We start from the raw sequence: 21037 nt of genomic DNA on the forward strand, positions 1-21037 counted from the left end.
AAGGATACAAGACAAAAACACAAAATGCATAATAAAAACAAAACAATAACCCTCCTCCCACAAATCTATGAATATATGAGATTCATGAGATGGAAAGGATTATAGCAGTAACATTCCAATAGATCTTGTTCCCCTCTTAGGTTTCTAGGGGGCTCTCAAAAAGCCATAGTTTTGGATTCAGCACAAAGAGCAAGTCAAACTCACCCCAGCTCCGTGCAAGACTGCCTATTTCTGTTGTTTATTTGATTTGATTTATTACTTAGCAAAATGTATATCCCATTTGATGGGATTGGAACCTTTAATGAGTTTACAAGAAATATTACAATTATCAGTAAAAATATGCTTTTTAATAAAAAAAAATAAGGAAGTTTAGGAAAAAATTAATCTTTGTTACTATTAAAAAAATTTTTTAGAAAAAAAATAATTGTAACAAAGATTCAAATATGTCAACATCTCTGTGTCTGGATAAGGTTGCCTTAACAAAAATGTTTCAGTGACTGCCTGATGTTCCCTTATACTCAGTGATAACATAATCTCCAACCACGAAAGAGGGGAAAGCAGTGCTCCCTTTTGCTCCGCTTCTAGATCTGAAGCATCCCCAGGTAGCCATTTCTATGGCAATTCCAGTCACCTGTGCTCCTTAGTCTTACAAAGAGATCCTTAACTGACTTGATTGGAGCCATTAACTTCAGAAAGCGGCAGATACAACCACTTTAGCAGCCTCCCTTTCTGCAAAATCTTACAGACGTAAAGCCCCAAAGTTGCTCTCTAGGCCAGGCATAGGCAAACTCAGCCCTCCAGATGTTTTGAGACTACAATTCCCATCATCCCTGACCACTGGTCCTGTTAGCTAGGGATGATGGGAGTTGTAGTCCCAAACCATCTGGAGGGCCGAGTTTGCCTATACCCCGCCTTCCCCCAGTTCTTCCATTTCTGCACACCACTTGGGTATCCCTTGAATGTAGAGCAGTTTATAAATCCTGAAGTTATGATAGCCATCTTCAAACATCTCAAGGGCTGTCACATGGAAGAGGGAGCATGCTTCTTTTCTCCTGCTCTGGAAGGTAGGACCCAAGCAATGGCTTCCAGTTACAAGGAAGGAGATTCGACTAAACGTCAGGAAGAACTTTCTGGCAGTAAGAGGTGATGGACAGTGGAACAAGAGTCCCTCAGGAGGTGGTGGACTCTCCTTCCTTGGAGGTTTTCAAGCAGAGTTTGGACGGCCATCTTGCACGGATGGTTTAGTTGAGATTCCTGCATTGCAGGGGTATCCACTAGATGACGCTTAAGGGTCTCTTCTAACTCTAAGATTCTATGATTAAATAGAATAGATAAAATGCACTCTCTTCATGAGACCATCACATCTGTGCAAAAACAGCTGCCTCCTCCCTATTTGCGGACTTTTTATTTCAGCCAAAGCCCACATACCTTTGTTCCTTCACACATGGCTACTTTGGCCAACTTGAATCTCGTTCTGTTTGGCTTCCTGTCACTCCATTAATGATTCATTTTCTATTTGCCTCCCTTGACTGTGGATCAAGGCAACAGCTTTAGCTTTGCAGATGTTGTGTCGGTATAAAACGGTGCACCTTTAAGCATCCCCCTGCGTGTGTGCGCATCTCTGGAAGGACACTTCACATGTAAACTCCGAAGGGAGAGCAGAGAAGGGGTGAGCTGAGGAAGCCAGTTTCTACCACAGACAAAATGGAGCTTCTGGCAGCTGCTGTGCTGATGGCGGTGCTGCTGGGCTCTAATGGCGAAAGCCAAGCCGCCGTGGTTTCTGCAGACTGCAATGATGCAGGAATAGAAAGGGATGCTGGAGTGGCCCTCGACTTGATCAATAAGCACCGCAAGGATGGCTATATTTTCACCCTCTTGCGTGTTGCCGATGCTCACATACAACATGCGGTAAGTACTACAGCTCTGACTGACTCCTTTGCTGACTTTTCTCTTAGGAACACAGTGGTACCTCTGGATGCGAACGGGATCCGTTCCAGAGCCCTGTTCGCATCCAGAAGTGAACGCAACCCGTGTCCGCATGTCTGCGCGGGTCACGATTTCCCGCTTCCGCACATGCGCGTGACGTCATTTTGACTGTCTGCGCATGCGCGAGTGGTGAAACACAGAAGTAACGCGCTCCATTACTTCTGGGTCGCCACAGCGCACAACCCAAAAGTACTTATCCTGAAGCTACTTCAACCCAAGGTATGACTGTACAGGGAGTTGCCTTATACCGAGTCCTCTGGCCCATTGTCTACACCAGGGTATCCCAAATTTGGGTCTTCAGCTGTTTTTTGGACTACAACTCCCATCAGAGGCACAAATACAAGATGGGTGACACCTGGCTTGAGAGCAGTACATGTGAAAAGGATCTAGGAGTCTTGGTTGACCACAAACTTGACATGAGCCAACAGTGTGACGCGGCAGCTAAAAAAGCCAATGCAATTCTGGGCTGCATCAATAGGAGTATAGCATCTAGATCAAGGGAAATAATAGTGCCACTGTATTCTGCTCTGGTCAGACCTCACCTGGAGTACTGTGTCCAGTTCTGGGCACCACAGTTCAAGAAGGACACTGACAAACTGGAACGTGTCCAGAGGAGGGCAACCAAAATGGTCAAAGGCCTGGAAACGATGCCTTATGAGGAACGGCTAAGGGAGCTGGGCATGTTTAGCCTGGAGAAGAGGAGGTTAAGGGGTGATATGATAGCCATGTTCAAATATATAAAAGGATGTCACATAGAGGAGGGAGAAAGGTTGTTTTCTGCTGCTCCAGAGAAGCGGACACGGAGCAATGGATCCAAACTACAAGAAAGAAGATTCCACCTAAACATTAGGAAGAACTTCCTGACAGTAAGAGCTGCTCGACAGTGGAATTTGCTGCCAAGGAGTGTGGTGGAGTCTCCTTCTTTGGACATCTTTAAGCAGAGGCTTGACAACCATATGTCAGGAGTGCTCTGATGGTGTTTCCTGCTTGGCAGGGGGTTGGACTCAATGGCCCTTGTGGTCTCTTCCAACTCTATGATTCTATGATTCTATGATCCTCCCTAGCCAGCAGGCTCCATGGAGGACAACCAAAGCTGTTTGAAATTGTCTCAAAGCGAGACGTTTCATGGAAGAACACATTGGTGTGAAATACCTCTATACGTGTGATGCGAACTGGAGAAATGTCAAACCAATGATAGCAGACATTCTGACCAAGTCACTACCAAGAAACCATTTTGGGAATGAGTCAAAATGGGGCTCTGGGTGGCTCCTTAATTGTGCGTGCAATTGTTATATTTGCCAGAGAGGGGGCTGTTGGGATAACCCACCTCATATAACCAAAATGCTTAAATCTAATTGATGCATGGAGAGGTTAATGTCATAGAATAAGCTGTCCTGCCAGGTTTAGCTCTGTTTGGGATGAACTAGGTAATCAAGGCTTTGTCCCCCTCCAGTCTACCTGAGAAGCTCAGCTTGTAAAGAGGACATAGCTGGTTGCTACAAGCTCAAACCACATGACTCTCACGAGAAGTTTTGTAAGGAGAACTATATGAAATATTGCAGAAAAGATTTATGAGAATGGATTTTAAGTTATGGATTATTAAAAGTAATAGTTAGAATAACAAATGTAAGATTAAAAGATGAGGTTTGGAAATCATTAGACGTGGTTGATGGAAGCCTCAGGCTAAAATAGCCAAAATGTTGTATAAGATGAGATGAGATGAGATGTTCTGTTTGGAAAATATATGTAAAAACTAATAAAAATATATATTAAAAACAAACAAACAAACATGACTCTCACAAGCCATTATAGAGTTACTATACAAATAATTTGGGAAGTTTTTTTTTTTAAATAAGATTTTTATTAAGATTTTTACATTACAAAAAATAAAAACAAACAGAAAAAGAAGAAAGAAAAAAAAATCTTTCCATCACATTATTTTTCATTTACTTGTTTCTTGGACCTCCTCGTACCTCTCTTTTTTGTATTCCAGTTCAATTTATTAGCTCAGCAATTTGTTTCCCTCTTTATTCTACCCAAATCTTTATTCTTAGATTATTGTGATCTTGAAATTTTACTTTTATAAACCCATTTTTTTCATATTCTTTTAACCCATTACAGCTAGAAACCTCTTAATTTTAATCCAACATTATTCTAAAGTTCATTAATTTTACAATATCTCTGTAAATAATCTTTAAATTTCTTCCAATCTTCTTCCACTGACTCTTCCCCCTGATCTCAGATCCTGCCGGTCATTTCTGCCAATTCCATATAGTCCATCACCTTCATCTGCCATTCTTCCAAAGTGGGTAGATCTTGTGTCTTCCAGTATTTTGCAATAAGTATTCTTGCTGCTGTTGTGGCATACATAAAGAAAGTTCTATCCTTCTTTAACACCGATTGGTCAACTATGCCCAGAAGAAAGGCCTCTGGTTTCTTCAAGAAGGTATATTTAAATACCTTTTTCAGTTCATTATATATCATCTCCCAGAAACAAATAATTTGGGAAGTTTAACCACTTCATAACAGCTAAGTTTTACTGCCTGTGCAATCTACAGTGAACGCTTGGGTTGCGAACGTGATCCGTGTGGGATGCACGTTCGCAACCCGCAGCGTTCGCAACCCGCAGTGGTGCATCTGCGCACTTGTGGGTTGCGATTTGATGCTTCTGTGCATGCGCAAAGCGCAATTTAGCGCTTCTGCACATGCACGGCCGCCGAAACCCGGAAGTAACCCATTCCTGTACTTCTGGGTTTTGGCGGTCCGTAACCCAAAAAAACGCAACCTGAAGCGTCTGTAACCTGAGGTATGACTGTATTCGGAAGCACATGAATCTGATCATTGGATTGTTTGTAAGTTAACTCTTAAAAAAAAACTTTTTTAAAAAACCTACCCAACATGCAGTCTTTTTATATGCTAGGGGATGAGGAAAACTTTGGAAGGAACTCACAAGGGCATATTTAAAAAATCTAACCTATACTTCCACGCTTTAATTTGCTGCATATTTTGTTGTTTTAAATCTCTGCTGCGGTTCTCTCACCAAAGATTACTTGCCCCAAAGTTGGATCTTGGCATCCAGGGAAGTCTCATTTGATACCTATTTCTTTTCCTTGCCACCAACTCAAGGCATGCTGTAAAGGTGCCTGCCTGCTGAGAAATACATAATTCCCTAATTTATTACTGCATATATATCCCGCCTTTCTGCCAAGGAGCTCAACGTGACATCCCGCCTTCATTTAATTCCCACAGCAACTGGCAAGGCAGGTTAGGCTGAGAGAGAGGACGACTGGCCAAGGTGAGCTTCACGGCTGCAGCATTTGAACTCTGGCCTCCCAGGTCCAAGTCCAATACTAACAACTAGGCCACACCAATCGCAGGGGGAATTACTAAAAAAAAAAGCTGTTGGATTACACAGAATTGGGGGTGGGGTGGGGGGTAAATGGGGGGTAGCTGGATACTGCCAAAATATCTTCTGCAGAAATGCATTTGATTTTGTTGCATTTCCTCCCCTTTCAGGGAAATGATTCCATCTTGTACTTAACTCTGGATGTGCTGGAAACAGAATGCTCTGTATTATCTCGGAAAAACTGGTCATCTTGTGGAAACAGGCCGTTCTACGGCTATACAGTAAGTAACAACATCTTTACTCCTTCCGGCAGACTCACGGATACTGCCGATTCTCTGTGGCAGGCATAGGCAAACTCGGCCCTCCAGATGTTTTTGGTCTACAATTCCCATGATCCCTAGCTAACAGGACCAGTGGCCAGGGATGACGGGAGTTGTAGTCCCAAAACATCTGGAGTTTGCCTATGCCTGCTCTATGGATATCAATGTTTTTGTGACTAAGGATGTGTACTGCACCTCTGGCACACTCCCACCACTGGCGTTTGAAGGTGAGAGTGCTTGTCATTGGCCACAATCTCTATGTATTCTGTGTGCCCTTGAAAAATGCTACTGCTTGGTTCATTTCCCCTCAAACCGGCTTCCATCCAGCTTGAAAATGTATGCCACGGTTAAGCTGAGATGTGCACATTTGAGACAGCCACCGCATATGCGCAAATGACTGCGCATGCGCAGAGGACAGCTTCAGACAACAGGAGTTTGCGGGGGTTGCAGGTGCAGGGACACAAATCAGGTAATGTGCATCAGGTGAAGACATTCCAAGCCCCTCATTGATGTGTACAAAAAGGTAGAAATGTGACTTGAATTGCAACAGCGGAAACAGACTTCCAGTGTTTTAAGTCACTAATGTGGACACAGCTTAAGAAAACTACAGTAACTGTCAGAGCAGGGAGGCAAACATCCCTTGTGGCTTTTGGAAAAGACGGGTGCTTGTATCAGAGCTTCCGACAGGTGTCTGTCTTTTGCCTTCTCCAGGACTTTGGGCGATGTAAAGCTGTTGTGCAAATAAACCGGTTCCTTGAGGAAGAGAAACTGCATAGATACAACTGCACTATGAGCCCAGGTATTCATAGCTTCCAAATGAAGTGTCTGTGAACTCACACAGGATACAGACAAAAAGATCATAGGATTACAGAATCATAGAGTTGGAAGAGACCACAAGGGCCATCGAGTCCAACCCCCTGCCAAGCAGGAAACACCATCAGAGCACTCCTGACATATGGTTGTCAAGCATCTGCTTAAAGACCTCCAAAGAAGGAGACTTCACCACACTCCTTGGCAGCAAATTCCACTGTCGAACAGCTCTTACTGTCAGGGAAGTTCTTCCTAATGTTTAGGTGGAATCTTCTTTCTTGTAGTTTGGATCCATTGCTCCGTGTCCGCTTCTCTGGAGCAGCAGAAAACAACCTTTCTCCCTCCTCTATGTGACATCCTTTTATATATTTGAACATGGCTATCATATCACCCCTTAACCTCCTCTTCTCCAGGCTGAACATGCCCAGCTCCCTTAGCCGTTCCTCATAAGGCATCGTTTCCAGGCCTTTGACCATTTTGGTTGCCCTCCTCTGGACACGTTCCAGTTTGTCAGTGTCCTTCTTGAACTGTGGTGCCCAGAACTGGACACAGTACTCCAGGTGAGGTCTGACCAGAGCAGAATACAGTGGCACTATTACTTCCCTTGATCTAGATGCTATACTCCTATTGATGCAGCCCAGAATTGCATTGGCTTTTTTAGCTGCCGCGTCACACTGTTGGCTCATGTCAAGTTTGTGGTCAACCAAGACTCCTAGATCCTTTTCACATTTACTGCTCTCAAGACAGCATTACAGGGGAAGCTGCCTTATAATGAGTCAGATCATTGGGTCCATCTTGCTCAGAATACCAGGGCTGGGGAACCATTTTGAGTCCATTGCCTGTGGAAAACCTCCTAAGGGGCACATGGGTGCCAGGGATGGGTGGGTGCCGGGGGGGGGGAATGGAACACTAGATGTGAGCCTTAGCCTTTGTGCACAAGGCTACATTCCAGACACACAAAAGCAGGTGGTTTAGTCTAAAAGGATTCGCAGTGGCCCTATACCCCTACCTAGAGATGCTAGCTACCTTTGAAGGTGACCCAGAAACTACAGCTAATCCAGAATGCGGGAGCTAGACTGGTGTCTGGGAGTGGCCGCCGAGACCACATAATACCAGTCCTGAAAGACCTACATTGGCTCCCATTACGTTTCCGAGCACAATTCAAAGTGTTGGTGCTGACCCTTAAAGCCCTAAACGGCCTTGTCCCAGTATACCTGAAGGAGCGTCTCCACCCCCAACGTTCAAACCGGACACTTAGGTCCAGCTCCGAGGGCCTTCTGGCAGCTCCCTCACTGCGAGGTTACAGGGAACCAGGCAAAGGGCCTTCTCAGTAGTGGCACCAGCCTTGTGGAATGCCCTCCCATCATATAACAAGGAAATAAACAACTATATGACTTTCAGAAGGCAGCCCTGTTTAGGGAAGTTTTTGATGTTGGATGTTTTATCCTGTTTTTAATATTCTGTTGGGAGCTGCCCAGAGTGGGTGGGGTATAAATGATAAATAATAATAATAATAATAATAATAATAAAAATAATAATAATAATAATTGTTGTTATTATTAGGGATTGAACCTGGGCCTTTTCCATGCAGTCCAGATGGTCTGCCACTGAACCACAGCCCTTAATTGTCATCATATGAATTATCTTTTCTCCCAAGCTGATCCCAGTAGAAACCTTCCCCCCTCCCCCTACTTTTCAGCAGGTGCTGGCAGCAGACTTTGGTGACTGGGTAGGGATTTGTGATGTCAGAAACCTACTTTTCAGGACCATTTTTCAGGTTTAATTTTAAAAAAGCACCGTCTTAACTTTTAAAGGTATAAATGCAATATCTTTAAAAACACAGGCAGGTAATTCACCTGAAGAGAGAGAATTCACTGCTGAAGAGAATTGGGATTGATACAGAGGAAGATACAGGGCGAGGGAAGTCAGGGATTAAAGGACGACACTGGGACATTGGACGTGCTATAAATCAATGACTTCACCCTGCATGTTAATTATAATCCCAGGCAACAAAATACAGTGCTGATAACTGCTCACTTTTCTCAGTTCCACCTGAATTATACGAGTGCAAGGATTGTCCAGTGAGGGTAACAGTCATAGAAGCCGCTGAAGAGCACATGAAGTACGCCAATGGGATCTTGGAGCAATACAATCAGGACAGCAACCAGACAAACTATTACAAGGTGGAGGAAATAAAAAAAGTTTTCAGTGCGGTATGTATCAGTCTGCCCTGGAACTTAAATTGCTGGATACAAGTGAAGCTTTCCCCATCTCCCATTCATAGATGTCAACCGTCCCTTATTTGGCGGGAAACTCCCTTATCCCAGCGCCATTTCCCGCTGCTGTCCCGGATTGATGATGTCCCGTAAATTTCCCGGGTTTCAAAGGAAGCATCTCCTCTCCCTCCCTCCCTGCCGGCCAGGGAGGAGGGAGGCTCCAACTGTATTGTTTGGCTGCATTGCTCACCCAATAAGGAGTCTAAGAACGACTGGGGGGTGGAGCTTGCATGCCTTGTGCTGATCAAATCGGCCGCGTTGCCTGGGGACTCGCCTTTGCTCAGCGCTTCCCTGTGGTTTTCCTTGCTGCATCCCCTTTGCCGGGTTGCTGCGCTGTGGGAACCACCGCTTGAGGCTTCGTTTGGCTGCTGGTTGACTAAAATCCCTTATTTTGGCTGCTGATTCCTTATTTTCGAGGCTGCTGGCCCCTTATTTTCAAATCTGTAAGTTGACAGCTATGCCCATTTCTTTGCTAGGAAAGAGGCCATGTGCTCTTTTGTGTACTATTAGGATGGTGTCAAAGGCCCACAATGCTTGGCAAGTACATTCTCAGAGTTCACTGGGGCAAACCATGTCTATTCAGTTAATTTGACAGTGCAGAACTGGCACCGTTACAAAGGTGCCATGTAATGCTTGTTCCGCATGGAAAAGAAATGGATTTCTTTAGTGTGGTGGCACCTGCAGTCTGGAGCTCAGTGCCTATTGACATCTGGCAGGCTCTGGGAGTAAACCCAAGGAAAAATCCATACCTTGCAGGACATCTTCGGGAGGAGGAAAGGCCACAAGGAGTAAAGCCTACACAAATCTGGAGTGGAGTCCCTAAGACGGTTGGATAGCGCCCTTCACGCCCCCTTCTGGCAACTCCTGTGGCCAAGCTGGTGCTTTCCTTTGGACCACATCAGTGAGTCCAAGAGAGGGGTCTTCTTGTCTGGGCAGCCCAAGACCTCCAGACACACTGCCCAGGCTTGTGGCCTGGAGAGATTGTTGCAGTGCTTCTAATGCAACAAAAACAACACAGGAGGCAGCCATTCCAAGTTATGGGTCTCTGAAGCCACAGCAGGCGCTGTGATTCTGCAGCAGTATGACTTCACCCCCGGAGGCACACTCCATTGTCAGATGCCAACAACAAAGGCACCATAAATGCACTCTGTTCCGCGCCTGCTTCAATCACTTTTGTTTAGGGAAGCATATCCCGACACAAAGAAGTTAGAAGTGTTTTGTTTTATGCTTTAATCATATTTTGACTATTTTTAAATACCTGCTTCCGACTGTTTTTAATCTATGATTTTAATGTTTTAATTTATATATTTGTAAACCTTTTAGAGGGGCAGTGATTTGGGGTTGTTATTGTTTTTTTACAATCATGTGATATATAATTTTTGGTAATTAATGAAATTCAGCTGGTTTAAATTTGCCGTGTAGCTACCAGGGGCCCAACACAAAGAGGAAAGGCATGCCTTGGCATTTCAAATGGCTGTGCCACCTCCATCGTTCTGCCCGGACACTGAGGTCCAGCACCGAGGGCCTTCTGGCAGTTCCCTCGCTGCAAGAAGCCAAGTTACAGGGAACCAGGCAGAGGGCCTTCTCGGTGGTGGCACCCGCCCTGTAGAACGCCCTCCCACCAGATGTCAAAGAGAAAAATAACTACCAAACTTTTAAAAGACATCTGGAGGCAGCCCTGTTTAGGGAAGCTTTTAATGTTTAAGAGGTTACTGTATTTTAGTGTTCTGTTGGAAGCTGCCCAGAGTGGCTGGGGAAACCTAGCCAGATGGGCAGGGTATAAATATTATTATTATTATTATTATTATTATTATTATTATTATTATTATTATTTGGGCTCTTGCCTGGCCTTTCCCCTGCAGGTGGCCGATCGTACGGCGTACGTTGTTGAGTTTACCATCAAAGAAACCTCGTGCCCGAGAGCCAGTCTTGCAAGGAATATCTCGGCGTGTGAATTTCTCTCTGACAGAACTGCGGTAAGCGAAGAGTCTAGCATAAGCTCTGCAACGTGGCGCTTTCTGGGTGTTTTGAACTACAACTCCCACCTGCCCCAGTTCAACAGGCTGTGGGTTAGCTAACCCTAGAAGCTAAATCTTGAGGGGAAATGTGAGAGGTTTCTAGACACACACTCACAGCTCTTCGCCGCCTATCCAGGCAAGCAGGAGCCATTATCAGAGTTCAAGGATGCAATCCAGCATTGAGGAGGGTGCAGAGGCAGGGGGTGTGGCCTGGGGAGAGGGCGTGGCCTAGTGAGAGCCCCAAGGGCCTGGTGGAGAGGTCTTGAGGTCCACATTTAGCCCACAGGCCTGAAGTTCCCCCAGGCTGATTTAAATATCATCACAATTACAGCGTAACTCTTGCTCACAAATTTATTGACAGCTGCACAAATTACAATGGCTAGGAAGTGGAAGGGGCATGCAGAATATAAAATGGAAGAATGGTATAAAGAGGTGTGGGATATAGCTATTAATGATTAATTCACATGTGCCATTAAGGTAAGACAGGGAATATGCAGGAGAAATGATTTTGAGGAGATATGGAGGGTGTCTGTAGAATTTGTACTGTTAAAACGGAAAGGGGTCAAACCATCGCAAGAGGTGTTGAAATTTTGGGAGGTTGGATAGTTACAATGGAATGGTCTCAGTGGTGCTGTGCACATTTTTATTCTTATTTGTTTATGATTATTACTTTGTCAAATAAATGTATAAAATGGAAATAAATGTATAAAAATAAAAAACAAAACAATTACAGTGTAAATCATGCAGAATAACAAACAAATCGTCAGTAAAACAATTACAAATCTTCAGTAGAACAATCTTCTATAAAACACTGTTAACAAAACGACTAAAAAATAAGTTAAACTGCAGAACGACAAGAAACTACAAAGCATTACAGCACTCGTAATCCACAAAACCAGGGCTTTTTTTTCCCCAGCCAGAACTCACCAGAACTCAGTTCTGGCACCTCTCAGGTGGGCGCCATTGCCATTCTAAGAGAACAAGGGAGGTGTTCGTGGTGAGTTCTGGCACCTCTTTTTCTAGAAAAAGAGCACTGCACAAAACAATATTAGCAACATTAACAAACCAACAACCAAAAACAAACTAAGCGCTGTTGAGTTCACACACCCCCATGACTCACAGTCTTCCACTCTGTTCATCAAAGGACACAAACTCTGTGGCAACAACTCCATTCTGAAGGCTCTTAGAGCTGGAGGGATGGGCAAGGCAGGTGGAAAAAGCCATTGCCTGATGGCCAGCACAACATCTCACTGTATTTAAATGGTTTCCTCTCAAACTACATCTCTAAATGCATTTTCTTTCAAAAGATATGCATTTTGACACTTTTTTTTTAACCTCCCTCCCTTGACAAGGGCTGTTGGGGCCATGGTTCTCTTGGGGATAACAGGATTGCACCTTTAGAAGCAACGCTTAGGCCTCTCCATTTGGTATCAATGGCTACCACCCATGATAGCTCTGTGCTACCATAACTATTGGAGGCAGTATGGGTCCTAATACCAGTAGCTGGGATCCCCAAGGGGGAGTTGCTGTGGTGCTCAGGTCCTGCCTGTGAGCATCTCAGGGGCATCCGGTCAGCCAGTGTGAGAACAGGATGCTTGTCTACCTGGGCCTTTGGCCTGACCCAGCAGTCTCTTCTTACGCCCCTGGAAAAGAATCTGCAGCACCATCCTTTCCCCTACATCACAGCCAGCCGCGTCAGCAGTGCTGTGAGACAGCCCCAATCAGCTGGCAGGGTGGGTGTGCCGCAAGTAATGTAACCCTGGAGCAGCCAGCCGGCACCCTCTTTCTCACCCCCTTCCCTGGATCTTGGGCTCAAGTGGCAGTAGGCATTGGATAAGCCTTTGGTTGGAGGGGAGCTTGTAGCCTTCGCCTGGCCCTCCTCAGTAAGGGTATCCTGTTAAAGGGATCTGGAGTGTGACATGCTGTCCGAAGCTCCTACAGGGACCCCTTGGGGTGCTGCCTCTTGTTAGAATTCCTCCTCCATGGTTGCAGTCATGGGATTTTTGTCTATCACATGACGGTATATGTTTTGACTCCACAGAGTGGGAAGTGATGGAGACAGGATGTTTGTGTTACTGTGTTCTGTGAAGTGGGACTATTGTCCTTTGTTCTCTTCCTCTTTGCTGTCTGATGCTAGAGAGAAAAGGAGCCATGTTGCAGTGCTCCGTGTGTGTTTATATGTAAATAAAGTAGATTAGCCAAAATGCTGAGTTGCTGAGGTCTGTTACACAAGCTGCAAAGACTCTGTGGATCCCTAAGTGTGCCGATGTCTGTTGGCATTAGTCGCTGTGATGTTTGGGCTGAAGAAAGCTTATGAAGCTCCCGAACGAGCGACCAGGAGGGAGAGAACATGCCAGTCGGGCATGTTTCTCTGCCAGGGTCCTACTCGAGTGTAGGACGAGCTCCTGACACCTCTATCTAATGTAAGTCATAGGACACCCCCTATCAGTGGTTTACCTTTCCATGGACTCTCTACAGATGGGCAGGAGTCAAGATGTAGCCTGACTTCACTCCAATGCCTAAGCCAAACTGCTCACATCTGTAACCAATGAAGTTGTGGCCTATTTGAACCCATAAACCAAACTACTCCGTGTCATTGTGTTTTATTGTGTTCTTCTGGGAACTTTGTGGCCCGCGTGCCTTGACACACAAAAGAATCTGCAGCACCATCTAGTGCAGGGGCACAGATTCTCGTTGACATTTCCTCCTTCTCTGCAGCGCAAAGGACTCTGCAGAGGAAAAGCTGTTAAGGAGTCAGATGCAAAAGATCCCAGTGTGATTGAAATAGAGTCCTGTGAAATCTACGATATTCAAGTAAGTCTATTCCCCTGCCCCCTGCTCCACGGCTAAAGGGAGTGGCCTTCCCACCTACCTTTAAGTCAGGCTTCCTAAACCTCGGCCCTCCAGATGTTTTTGGCCTACAACTCCCATGTTCCCTAGCTAGCAGGACCAGTGGTCAGGGATGCTGGGAATTGTAGTCTCAAAACATCTGGAGGGCCGAGGTTGAGGAAGCCTGCTTTAAGGCAAGGACAGAAGCAGGCAGCATCGACAGAAACAAGCGCACTGCCTTGCCTCCATAGTTGAGGGGGCCGGTGCCTGCAACATGCGCAAGTGACGTCAGCACGCCACAGGACGTGCTGATGTCATGCGCCATGTGCCATGCTCGCACTGTGGACGCAAGATGAACTGCGTGCTGATGGCAGTTGTGTGACTGTGTACAATTAAGGTAAGCATGTTACACAGCATGCACACACAGCCGCTGCAGGTTTTTGGGGGAAGCAGAACATTGAAGGGGGGAACATTCAAGGACACAATCTGTGCAGCATAAACCAATCCACTAGGTGGTGGCAGAAAATTTAGGTGCACTGCAATTACAGTGGAACCTCGGTTTTCGAACCTAATCCGTTCCAGAAGTCCGTTTGACTTCCAAAATGTTCGAAAACCAAAAATCAAAATGGAAGAACGCATGGTGGAAGCCGTTTGACTTCCGAGGCATGTTCAAAAACAGAAGAATTCACTTCCGGGTTTTCGGTGTTCGGCTTCTGAATCATTCAGCAGCCGAGACGTTCAAAAACCAATGTTCCACTGTACTTCCGTTCGGAAGTGGCAATAGCAAATTTGTATTCCACCCAGCAGAGAGCACCAAAGAGGGTTCTATACTGTGCTTTCTTTTGGTCTCTAGAGTTTCAATGAATAGGAAGTACAAGCTGCTAATGTGGCTCACATTAATTGGAGATTTTGCAAAACAAAAACAAAAAACTCAGCAAAACTCAACAAGTTTGTGAAAAAAAGTTCAGCAACTTTTGTGCCCGGAATTTCCCTTTTTGAAACATGGCAACCCTATACTAGTGATTTATTGCAAGAAAATGCAACCCACTTATAACGACATGAGCCAGGAAGAACTGCAGCATTCCTTAAAATTAGGAAATCTCTTTTCAAGGATCCAATACTGCAGCAGTTCAGCTCCCTTCAGTCTTTACTCCACAGGAGAAGAGAGCAAGTGGCCCATTTCAGCCTCCTTGCCTGACTTCTGCACCACATCAGAAGCCCCAATTTCACATTTCATTAGTGTGACACCAGGTCTTACTTATCGAGAGTGGCTGGGATAGTGCCACAAATGTCCCAACAAGCACTGGTTTGCTGGCTAATATATTACAAAGGTGACAATTAAGCATATGTTGCAGCTCTACCCAATGTGCAAATCAGGCTCCTTCACAGCAATGCATCTGAGTATTTTTGGGTGCTTTTTGCAATAACTGTGCGCTACCTGGCTCCATCATTTGGCGGCTTCTGTTTTTCCTCCAAAGCTTTGCACATAGACTGCCATATTGGAGCCATTCAGCTGTAAACTAACACATGTGTTGAACGCATCGCAGTATATCGATCGAATCCAACTCTGCATTGCAATCATTGCAGGGAAATCGCCAATCCTGATTGGCTAGGCTTATGTCCAGCTTCTCTGCAGGAAGGGAAGGTTTTTTGGGATCTAAGCAATATCAGCAACAGCAGGAGTAACTTTGCGAGGGAAGAGATCCTAAGGAGGGAGGGGAAGAGGAAAGCCTTCAATAGGCACAGAAAAGACCGAAAGGATTGCATGTGTCTAATATCTAGCAGGAGAGAATCCATGAGGGTAGGTGCCACCACACCAGTGGCGTAGCGTGAATATCATTTATTACGGCCATAGGCCCATACAGGTAAAAACAACACATAAATAACAGCTTGTGCCGTAAGGAGAAAAAAAAAAGCAATCGCTAAAACACTACTATAACAATAAAATACTATAAAATGGAAAGGCATACTACGCCTTAATTAGCTTGTAGAGCTCCTTGGCGTCGCTTTTGGGAAAGGACAGCAACTAGGAACCTAGCCACCTTCAGGGTCGTGTGGGTATCCTTGTCCTGCAAGATTTGGGCAAGGTGGAATTTTGGTGGGGTACCCTCTAGTTTCTGTAGCGTGGGGGGTGCAGGGGGGGCCGGCCGCACCGGGCGCAACATCTGGGGGTTAGGGTTAGGGTGCGCAAATCCACGGGTTAGGGGGCGCAAATCCATGGGTTAGGGGGTGCAAATTACTTGCCTTGCCCCGGGTGCTGACAACCCACGCTACGCCACTGCACCACACCAAAGCCTAACTCCTATTGCAAGCAGACAGGACCTCCTGATAAGGATGCCTTTTCCTGCTGGACACAGTGAAAAGTGCAGATGAGACAAATAAGGCCAAAAAAGGCAAGTGAAAGAGAAGATTCTAAGGAAATCTCACACTGCTTAAGGCAGGGGTGCCTAATTGTGGCCATTCACAGGATCATAGAGTTCTGGAATTGGAAGGGACCCCAATAGTCATTTGGTCCAATCCCCTGCAATGTAGGAATCTAACTAAAGCACCCATGACAGGTGGACATCCAACCTCTGCTTAAAAACCTCCAAGGAAGGAGCGTCCACAACCTCTCAAAGGAATCTCTTCCACTGTCAAACAGATGTTGTTGGACTCCCATCAGCCCTAGTCAACACGACCAGCATCCAGAGATGGTTGGGTTTTGTGCTGGGCCCGGGGGTAACCCGTGAAACGCAGACCTGGAGCGGACCAGAATCTGGAGGTTCTGCTAGGAGTCAGTCCGACGGGGCCAAGGCAGGACACAAGGCAGGAAACCAGACAAGGACAGATACAGAATCTCAGGCAGGATCTAACATACAGCAACGTTGCTCCCACAACCTGGGGTGGGGTCCAACAGCCTTTTATCTTTGTCGGGGTAGCGGCCGGTCCTGATCCCCCGGCAACTCACCTCCCTGTTTCGCCCAAAGGCGAGCACTCCTCCTGCAAGTACTCAGGTCTCTCCTTCTCTCAGACCTTAGTCTCTGCAGCTCGGGAGACGTCGGTGGGTTACTAGACCCAGGGGCCGCCTCAGCCTCCCCTGACCCAACCAGTAGTCGAGCAGCTGTAAGTGATGGCCCAGCTGAAGGCAACGAGGTAATTTCCGCATCTGGAGCCAGGGCAGGCTCAGGCCCCTGACTCGGCCCAGCTGGTGCTTGTTGCAGGGGAACCTGTGCAGACTGGGACTCTTCAGGATCAGACCCTAGACCTGATTCAGATGATGCCTGAGGCAAAGGATCCGGTGCAGACTGAGACTCCTCTGGATCCGAGTCTGAGCCCAAGTCCCAGGTCATCACAGGTTTATAAAGAGCACAGCTTACAGGCTTACAGGCATGGAGAGGATAAATGGTAGGGTGCTGTTTCATGGTGAACGTGATAGCAGCCCAAAGTCCAAGGACTGACAATCTACATCCAAGGCAAAAAAAAAGGAGTTGGGTGCATTCGCTGGTGCAATGAAAATTGTGAAAGGTTCGTAAGCTAACTCCTTTTCTTTCTTTCTTTCTTTCTTTCTTTCTTTCTTTCTTTCTTTCTTTCTTTCTTCTTTCTTTCTTTCTTTCTTTCTTTCTTTCTTTCTTTCCTCCTTTTGCTTCCCGTTCTCATGTGTGCTGCATGCACACCTGGTGGCTGCGCTCCAGGATACAGGAAAAGGTTGCCATGTGTGCGGGCACACATGCAGGCACCCGCCGCATGGGCACCATCACAACCGTGACCACCACCACCATGGTCCTTGTCACCATCATCACCATCACAGCTTCGGACCTCACCATGGGCATCACAAACATCATGGGCATCGCAGGCATGGGCATGGGCATCATGGGCATCACGGGCATGCAGGGCCCAGAGGTGACCACAATTGCTCTGAAGAATATCCTGACTTTCCCCCTCCTCCAGGACCTTGCTGCCCTCCTCCACCCCCTGGCGGACCACACCATTTCCCACCTGGTAACCGTCCCCCACCTCCTCCAGGGCCACCACATGGGCCTCTTTGCCATCCTCCTCCCCCTCCTGATGTCCCCAACGATCGTCCCACGTCTCCCCCAGATCAGCGGGTTCGCAGGCATAGCGACAAGCGCTGTCACGGCCCCAGGTGTCGTATGAGGTCAGCTGGGAGAAGAGGAGGAGGATCCTCTGAAGAGCACAGTTCCTTTGAAGACCACCACCCTTTCCACGGCAGCAAAGCCGGGTCGGTCTACTACATCCCAGTTGCGAGTCCAAACAATGTCCTCCAAGTTCCTGGGGCAGACTTCTTTGGCGGCCCAGACAGTCAGCAGGGAGGCCACAGGGGGCCGCCTTTGTGCGGCAAAGGCCTTCGCCAGAAACCAGCACTGCAGCCATTCCCAGAAGCTGATTCAGAATCAAAATCATGCCCAGGGAAGCCCAAGTATGATCGGCCGGGCCTTTTGTCTTTGTATCCACAATGAAACACATTCCCATTAAGCCAAAGTGTTTCCGTAACTACATAGCTCCACGGCCTTCAATAGTGAAAAATAAAACATCTCTATACACAAAACAGTTTCTTTTATTCTGAGAGGGAATGAGCATTTATGGAAAGAGGTATGTCTCAAGCAGAAAACCTATGTTTGGTTTGTTGGTTTTATTAGATTTACCGTATTTTTTGCTCGATAAGACTCACTTTTTCCCTCCTAAAAAGTAAGGGGAAATGTGTGTGCGTCTTATGGGGCGAATGCAGGCTGCGCAGCTATCCCAGCTTTCACTGTGCAGCGATCCCTCTTGCTGTTCTGGCTTCTGAGATTCAGAATATTTTTTTTCTTGTTTTCCTCCTTCAAAAACTAGGTGTGTCTTGTGGTCTGGTGCGTCTTATAGAGCGAAAAATACGGTATATATCAGCCTTCATCATAAGATCTCGGGGCAGTTCACAGAATAAACTACAGGATGAAAACGTGAGAATAAATAAAACAAAACAGCATAACAATAACACACACACCCTTCCTACAGACACATTTAAAAGCCTATAGAATATTAATCAGCCAAAGGTCTGGCTGAAGAGGAACGTTTTCGCCTGGCACCTAAAAATATATAATGAAGGCTCCAGACAAGCCTCCCTGGGGAGAGCATTCCACAGATGGGGGGCCACCACAGAGAAGGCCAGTTCTCATGTTGCCACCCTCTGAACCTCATGTGAAGGAGGCACATGAAGAAGGGCGTCAGATGATGAGTGCAGAATCCAGGACGGCTCACTCCATCTTCCATATGACAACCCTTTAGATATTTGAAGGTGGCTGTCATATCTCCTCTCAGTCTCCTCTTATCCAGGCCAAGCACACCCAGCAACTTCAACTGTTCCTCATAAGCCTTGGTTTCCAGACCTTTTATCATCTTGGTTGCCCTCCTTTGCGCCCATTCCAGCTTATCAGTATCCTTCTTAAATTGTGGTGCCCACAACTGGACACAGTATTCTAGGTGGGGTCTGACCAAGGCAAAAAAGAGCATTACTGTGACTTCCCTTGATTGGGACACTATACTTCTGTTGATGCAGCCTAGAATAGCCTAAGGTTTTCTCTCTCTTTTTGCCGCTGCATCACACTGTTGACTCATATTAAGTTTGTGTTCTACTAAGATCCCCAGATCCTTTTCACGTGTACGGCTGGCAAGCCAGGTGTCTCCCTTCTTGTATCTGTGCTGGTGGCTTTATCTTGCCTAAGTGCAGAACCTTACATTTGTCCCTATTGAAATTCATTCTGTTAGTTTGGGCCCAGTTCTCCAATCTGTTAAGCTTATCTTGAATTCCAATTCTGTCTTCTGCAACAAGTTGCTACTATTGCTTCTTCGTATATACAGCCCTTCACATTTGGGGATCAGTTTACTTGTGAGATTGCCTTACCCATATAGGCCCGTGCAACTGCTTTGATCTGAAGAATTGGCACTGTTACAGGTGCAAATATTCATTCTGCAATTTTAAATAATCCGTACTTTACTGCAGCAGCATCTACACTTTGGAACTCCCTGCCGATTGAAAACAGGCAGATGCCTTCCCCTTTACTCTTTTTGGCACCTGCTTGAAACATTGTCGGCCTACGTGGAGAGGTGTTTTAATCTCTTTTGCTGTTAATTTCAATTATCTTTAAATGCTTTTAGTTTTGTTTGTTTTTTAATCATTTTAAACAAACTGGTTTTATTGATCATTGTAATATTATAAACCACTCAGAAGTTTTGTTGCAATCAATCGGCCTTCAAATTTTAGTGAAATAAACAAGCAAATGCCAAGGTAAACAGGTACCAGGTGCGTATCTAAGGGAAAGCATCCCACAATGACTGCCTATGCAGCCAGGGACCTGCATCTCTCCCCTAAGTCATTTTTTGGTTCTCACCTCCTTGGCAAATTTGCGTTCTCTGAAGGATGGTGTTACAGAGGGGGAAAGGTCCCCTTTGGGGGCTGGAACAGGGCCTCTTGGTTTGTTTTCCTGAGGTTCCACCTCAGCTTTCTCAGTATCCATCTAAGTTTTGAAATCGGCATATTCACCATAAGACTGCAGAATGTTCTAGGGCGTACAAAACATGACCTAGAACTGGTAATCTTTGTTCTGACCCTGACATCCTGAGGTTCGCCCTGTAACCAGAGCGGCAGGTGAACAAACATGGTGTCATCACAGTGCAGGGCTGCCTCTTTAAAAAGAAAACAGCAGATGTTTGGATAAACCCAAAAGGTTGTTTGCACTGTACACAGGAAGCGACAAGAGTCCATCAAGCCCTCCTGCCCTCTTTCTGCTTTTGCTTGATTAACTTAAATCAAAAGAAGGCTGTTCCAGTCTTCCACGGCAAGGCATTTCCCCATCAGGCTTTTGGAGAGTCTTTTCTCTCCCTTTTCCTCTCCCCAGGTTTCAGGACCTTCTTCCTCACCTGGACATGGGACTCTTCATTCTGTTAGCCTTTGCCTTCTGCTGCTGCCATGCCAGCCCTCTCCAAGGCCAGAAGGTAGACTGCGATGATCCTGGGGTCTTTAACGCGGTGGATCTAGCCCTGAAGGAATTGAATCGAGGCATAACTAGTGGCAACAAATATGCACTCAGTGTAGTCCTTGATGCCAGCAAAACAGTAAGTAGATTCTGGAACAGCAGAAAAATCATCACTGATTATTAATCTTCTCATGCAAGGACTATTAATTTGTTCTACAAGAAGACATTTCCTACAAATCAATGGGATCGGTTGCAGGAGGGGACATTGCTCATGAGTCAGGAGTGCTAATTTTATCTCTCTCCTATCATCATTGCTCTCATATAGTTCTCTCTCTCTCCTTAATATTGAAGCACTCTAACTAGTATAAAATTAAATGAGCACCAATTACGACTCCGTTTACTGAATATTTCAATTGTATTAATAATTATCACTGCATAGAGCTCACGCCGGACTTCAGAAAGTGTTCACCCACAGAGTTTTACGCAGGTAACTTGCAACTTA

At 45.9% G+C, this 21037-nt stretch overlaps 2 protein-coding genes across 2 annotated transcripts in view; both read left to right on the forward strand.

The window, feature by feature from the left end:
- Window positions 1-1546: 1546 nt before the first annotated feature.
- Window positions 1547-18131, forward strand: HRG (histidine rich glycoprotein). Its single transcript, XM_083612878.1, has 7 exons — window positions 1547-1908; window positions 5503-5613; window positions 6364-6451; window positions 8509-8675; window positions 10601-10714; window positions 13475-13570; window positions 17257-18131. The coding sequence occupies exons 1-7, from the start codon at window positions 1705-1707 to the stop codon at window positions 18040-18042; spliced, it is 1566 nt and encodes a 521-aa protein (XP_083469004.1). The 5' UTR covers window positions 1547-1704; the 3' UTR covers window positions 18043-18131.
- Window positions 18132-20272: 2141 nt separating this feature from the next.
- The window catches only part of KNG1 (kininogen 1), a 29088-nt gene continuing 28323 nt past the window's right edge, over window positions 20273-21037 (forward strand). Inside the window, exon 1 of the mRNA XM_083612867.1 lies at window positions 20273-20674. Coding sequence (XP_083468993.1) covers window positions 20486-20674 — 189 coding nt within the window. The 5' untranslated portion in view covers window positions 20273-20485. The remainder of the gene's footprint in view (window positions 20675-21037) is intronic.

The sequence above is a fragment of the Podarcis filfolensis genome, assembly GCF_964270895.1.
Source record: "Podarcis filfolensis genome assembly, chromosome: 5".
NCBI lineage: Eukaryota > Metazoa > Chordata > Lepidosauria > Squamata > Lacertidae > Podarcis > Podarcis filfolensis.